At 52.1% G+C, this 6000-nt stretch overlaps 1 protein-coding gene across 2 annotated transcripts in view; it reads right to left on the bottom strand.

The window, feature by feature from the left end:
* Positions 1 to 2495: 2495 nt before the first annotated feature.
* Positions 2496 to 6000, bottom strand: part of LOC144944029 (calpain-9-like) — a 36592-nt gene continuing 33087 nt past the window's right edge. For both annotated transcript variants that reach the window (XM_078872044.1, XM_078872045.1), the window contains exons 16-20: positions 5352 to 5420; positions 5044 to 5122; positions 4107 to 4223; positions 2713 to 2771; positions 2496 to 2566 (exon numbers count right to left, since the gene is read on the bottom strand). In XM_078872044.1, the coding sequence (XP_078728170.1) occupies positions 2540 to 2566; positions 2713 to 2771; positions 4107 to 4223; positions 5044 to 5122; positions 5352 to 5420 (351 nt within the window). In that variant the 3' untranslated portion in view covers positions 2496 to 2539. The remainder of the gene's footprint in view (positions 2567 to 2712; positions 2772 to 4106; positions 4224 to 5043; positions 5123 to 5351; positions 5421 to 6000) is intronic.

The raw sequence follows: 6000 nt of genomic DNA, 5'->3' as shown, positions 1-6000 counted from the left end.
AGACCGTTCATCCCACCCAAGAACCCAATGCCCCTCAATGGTGGCTCAGCATCGTGAAGAGGCTCCACACCCCGTCCCAAACGGGTGGCATTTGTAAACAGGGCAGGCACTTATATATATACTTATAATGACCGATAGCATTGGCTTATACCTTAGTATCATCTATTAAAACGTATTCTGTAGATAAAGGCAAGTACAAAGAGCATTAGTGTATTGCGTACAAAACGTTGGTATAGGTTGTAGGGCTCCTTGGTGTGCATAGGACAGCCAGTGCAAAACAAAAATGCAGAATTGTACTGCACTACGCACCAACGTATGTTCCCCGCCTTCAACAACCTCGCGCTGACTGGCGTGATGAAGTATGGTCAAAATAACCTCCCCACGACCGGCACGGCATGAGTAGGCCCTCATCCAGCAGTGGATATACAAAATGGCTGTGTGCATCATACAGTCCTCTGGTGTTGTCCTTTAATTTTAATTTCGATGCAAACATCGCTTGAATGTCTCCACAACTCTGTACGCATCGTGGCGGTTATTTGACCCAAACCTCACGATTCTGTGAGTTAAGTGCGGATTGGTGAAGGCGGGGAATCTCGACGTTGCAGCCATAGTACAATACAACAACGCAACATTTTACACTTTGCTGCAACTCACCTCTCATGCCCATCAAGTAGTTGTGTGACGGTCACCCGTCCGGGCTCACACGCCTGGCTCAAACTTCAGAGATGTCGTGAAATTGGCTCGCATTTTGAGTTATTTGAATGTGGACAGGCATATTTATACAATGTGCGTCAATTGTAAACAGTCGTTTCCTACAGGCCTAATTGGATGCGCGCAATATCGTGAGTGCAGGGAATTGATGTTCGATGATGAATTGCATCGTGGTCACGCGCCTCACGTTGGAACGGGCTCTCCTGTTAGAGCAGCTCCTTTGCCGTCGAGATTGCAGAAGCGATCGATATACAAAAAGGCAGGCAGAAGAATGTATTTATGTTGAAGTTCTTTCGCACCGTACGTAGCTAATCGTGTGAATTGGAGGTGCGGGGGAAGGACAAGAAACGAAACACAAAAAGCCGTTCTAAAGAAATGCGTTTTCAACCTAGATTTAAAAGTGGATAGCTCCAGTGGCTTCCGAATATCGAAAGGCAGAGCATTCCAGACGGGCGATGCAGTAAACTGTGTTTGTTTGATGGTTAGCCAAAAACCGCTGCGAGGATGACAGGAGAATATCTCGGAATACCAGAAGAGGGGAGAATTACATGTAAATGCGTTGTCTGTCTTGAGTGGTGTATTAATTAATATTATTGCGACTCCACAGACAAAAAAAACTGTGACTTTTATTGTCCAGGGAAAACCGATAGATTTCCCAGGACAGCAGCTGCCTCAACGAGAGAATGAACCTGGGAAAACTGGTACATGTGGCAACCCGAATCGCAAGCTTCATCAACGAACCCCCTCCCAAACACATCGCTGAATCCCGGCCAAATGCCACCCGCGTCTCACCCACTTTTCCCAAACCATCAAATCCCACACAGACCCTCATAATCCCATCTGAACCATCATAATCCCATCTGAAACCTCATCATCCCATCTCGACCCTCATAATCCCATCTGAAACCTCATCATCCCATCTGGACACTCATAATCCCACACAAACCCTCATAATCCCATCCGAACCCTCATTATCCCACACAGACCCTTATAATTCCATCCGGACTCTCATTATCCCACCGCCAATGAACATACATTTTCACACAGGCGGCAAATGCAGCTGCCATGTTCTTGATAGTGGCGATTCCCAAGGTCTCTTCATGGAAGAAGTGACCCAAAGCAACAAACAGCTCTCATCTTGTAGCTATAAAAATAGCCTGCGTCTTCCGAGTCATCCAACTACAAGTTTCAGGTTTTTTTGTGAGCGAAAGAATGTCTTTCAAGGGACCTTCCACGGTACCCACCATGGCATTGTAATCGACTATTTTTTTTGTTTGTCCTCGATTAGTTGGGCACCTTTTTAAATGTTGCCGCCCCCACGTCCTGCCTCCTGAAGGCGGGAAACCCCCCCCCGCCCCCCACAAGCCACACCCAACGTGACGTGGCTGATGAGGCAGATGACATCACCAAGCCCGGCCCATCACCTCCAGTTCAGCGGCACACATGGGAGCAGAGGTGACACTTTTTTTTTTGTCCTACCGATTCCTGTTATCCGATTAGTCGAGCATTTGAGCCAATCATCGGTGGAGTAATCAATTACTTGGATAATAATCGGAGAGCTCAGCCGTGGCTGTATGTGATGAATCTGCAGCGAGTATCTTCATTTTAAATGCATCCGAAACAGTGAGGTCACTAAAGTGCCAGGGTGGTGTGTTTAAAAGTCACTTAAAAGTATGTTATTCTCGCCAATGATGCTTGAAACTCATGCGGGACAGCGTGGGGGAACCACAGCCAGCCCAAAGGTGTCTAGCTAGAAGATCACAGCCGTCGTTTTCTTTTGGGGGGGGGGGGGGGGTCGCGTTTTCTCTCTTTCGTTGACGCCGAATATTCACGCGTACATAGCCACGGTCATCCACTGCAAAACACACGCACGCAAACACCCGCGCACGCACATGAGACGCAGGAGCAGTTACGGTAAAACGCGTTCATATGCGATCCGTCACACTTCGGCGAATGTTTCCATTGGTACCAACTTACGATGCGTACAAATGGACGGCGTACCTGGTCAAATGGCATTTTCACGAAGCCTTTCTTCTCCTTGTCAACGGTATAAAAAGCGCCTGTGGGAGAAATGCATCGAGATGCGTGGCAATGGTCAGCTTTCCGTGGGCGCACACACGGCGCTTTGGGTGGCAAGAATTGCGCTAGAAAAGTGCCACGTGTTCCCGAAAGAAAAAAAATTTGACGTGAGCAAGAAAATCTCAGGAGCGCATCCAAAAGCGTGCGATGCAGTGACCGTCTTTGTTCGATGGCTCGCCAATAGCCGCTGCTACGAGGATGAGCGGAGTTCGCGTTGATGGTTCATGCTCCTCGATGAGAATGGGCTCACGCTGCAGCCGGCCGATGCGAGGTCGGGTCGCGCGAGGTCAGGTCGAGCGAGGTCAGGTCGAGCGAGGTCAGGTCGAGCGAGGTCAGGTCGAGCGAGGTCAGGTCGAGCGAGGTCAGGTCGCGCGAGGTCAGGTCGCGCGAGGTCAGGTCGCGCGAGGTCAGGTCGCGCGAGGTCAGGTCGCGCGAGGTCAGGTCGCGCGAGGTCAGGTCGCGCTAGGTCAGGTCGCGCGAGGTCAGGTCGCGCGAGGTCAGGTCGCGCGAGGTCAGGTCGCGCCAGGTCAGGTCGCGCCAGGTCAGGTCGCACGAGGTCAGGTCGCGCGAGGTCAGGTCGCGCGAGGTCAGGTCGCGCGAGGTCAGGTCGCGCGAGGTCAGGTCGCGCGAGGTCAGGTCGAGCGAGGTCAGGTCGAGCGAGGTCAGGTCACTCGTGGTCAGGTCGCGCGAGGTCAGGCCGTTCGAGGTCAGGTTGAGCGAGGTCAGGTCGAGCGAGGTCAGGTCACTCGTGGTCAGGTCGCACGAGGTCAGGTCGAGCGAGGTCAGGTCACTCGTGGTCAGGTCGAGCGAGGTCAGGTCGAGCGAGGTCAGGTCGAGCGAGGTCAGGTCGAGCGAGGTCAGATCGCGCGTGGTGGGGTAAAGTGTGGGTACTCCCACCCCTTCCAAGATGTCTCGCCAGTGTGGAAGAGTAGGCCAAATATCTTGCCAAATCTAGAGAAGCCATCTCGAGCTCTCTAGAGCTCCCGCTAGTGGAGGCCCTTCCGCCAGCATTGGCGTGAGCAAGAAATTGCAAGGCTGCGCCTTCACCTTGTCAACTACCCGTGTGTTTACAGCACAGTGGCACCCGTACGCGCAGGGCCACTTTTGTCTCCCCAGTGCTCATATCTTACATAATGCGCAAAGTACTCGTTGGAAGTGGAGTCGACGTAGGGGAGACTCAGGACAGGGTCAAAATCACAATCAGTATCTACACTGGAGTAATCTGATGAGCTATTTCAAAGCTGTCCAGTATATATATCTAAAGGGTGGCCCAAAAGTCGGCGTTGTGTCACGGACCGCTCGCGCTGGACACTCACGGAACATCGCGTCCAGCCGGACGAGGCAGGTGATGTAGTCGTTGAAGTTGATGAGCATGCTCTCGTCCGTGTAGCGCATGATGATCAGCTGGTACATTTGGCTGTTCAGCTGGAAGCCTACGTCACACGAGGGTGGGGGGGGGGGGGTAGGAGGGGCACGCGAGCGAGGGGCATTCACATTAGCAACAGCGTTCATTGGTAATCGCGGGTCTGTATCCGGCTATTATGTATGTTGAACTTGTTCCGCACCCTACGTAGCCAACGATGCCAATTGGACGTTGTGGGAAATACTCGTGCGGCTCAAGCCTCCCGCGTAAACCACGTGACGTACGTGTGGCCACCACCGCTGTGACTCCCTCTGCCTGCGCCCCCGTGGAGGGAGACACGCGCTGCTGCTCCGTGCAGCATCCCTGCTGCTCGCTCCATTCCTGCTCTCTTCTCCCTCTCTTCCATCCCCTCTCATCCCCGACATCTTGGCCCGGGTCGTTCCATCTCCCCTTCCTTTCCCTTCCTGCCCTGCGCTCACCTTCTTTCCGCTCATCTTTAGCCGTGCCCTTCATTGTTTGAGTGGCATGCCGAGAGACATTGGCGGCTCGCCCAGGCATCGAGAGATACGGACGAGTGAGACGAAACGGAGGTAAACAAGAGATATCGAGATGCGAGAGCTGAAGGCAGGAGATTCGTGGTCACGTGTGAAGGTGCTGCGACGTCACGGGATGTCATGTCGTCTGCACACGTGACGTATGACGTCACATGGTCCACCAGCACACGCTTATTTCATTATGTGGCCTCCCCGGAAAATATGATCCCTGGTGTATATGAGCAACATGATCGATATGATCAATCGCTTTTGTCACTCCATACACTGAGAGTGCCTGCGTTTTTGTGTCCGTACCGGATGGGGTGGAGGTTTTTGTAAGCGGAAGTGCGCACCCACCTGCGGCGTTGAGGGCGTTCTTCATCTCGTAGGAAGACATCGTTCCCGACAGGTCTTCGTCATGTTTTCTGAAGATGGCCTGAGAGAAACAAAAAAATAAGAGTCTAAATCCACGCGGGAAAACTCAAAAGCCAACGCGGGTCAAAAATCAACGACAATGGAGCGTAGTACAGTACAACGACAGACTTTGCTGCACTGCCATCTGATTACGACGAAGCCCGGCAGCAGCCCATGACACCCGCTTTGTGGGATCGTAACGACGAGCGGCATTTGAGATTTCGACAAGGCTGGCGCAGCCGCGTACGCACCTGCCACTTCTTGATCTTGTTCCACAGGATGCGAAACTCCTGCAGACCCAGCTTCCCCGAGCCGTCCACCTGAGCGCAGATTTAAGGCCCCCAACACCAAATCCCACCACGCTTCACGTGAAATACAGACGCTCTGTCAGGCCACCGAACATCCAGGTGCGGCCGTGACGGTACCCCGTGGTTCCAGTTATGCATGGTGGCCACCCATCCAAGCACAATCCTCCGATTATCAAAGTGGGCTACGTACGGTGCGAAAAAAGTTCAACACACATACCTACGTCCCAGTGAAGCTGACTATTTTGGGTTTCGTCCCCGTTTAAGGCTTTCTGGTCTCTCGCTCGACTAAAGACACGTGCCCAGAGGACAGCCACAAGACCGGCTGCTCCTCACCTCCGATTTTCGCGGTCGAACGACGACTTTATCCGTTTTTGCAAAAATGTGTGCACGTTCCAAATAGATTTATTATCATTATCACAAATACATAATGTTGCGATGCTCCATTGTGCGCTACGACGAAGGTCACTGCCCAGAACGTCGCCTACTTTCCGTTTATTCTTTAAGGGAACGCACATTCAGAGTTATTGACAGACGTATTGGGCTTTACTATTGTTATTATTATTATTATTTTTGTCGTCGTTGTTGTTAAGAG

This window comes from Lampetra fluviatilis, chromosome 33 (genome assembly GCF_964198595.1).
Source record: "Lampetra fluviatilis chromosome 33, kcLamFluv1.1, whole genome shotgun sequence".
Taxonomy (NCBI): domain Eukaryota; kingdom Metazoa; phylum Chordata; class Hyperoartia; order Petromyzontiformes; family Petromyzontidae; genus Lampetra; species Lampetra fluviatilis.
The sequence above is the reverse complement of the archived record's forward strand: the minus strand, read 5'-3'. Positions and strand labels throughout refer to the sequence as shown.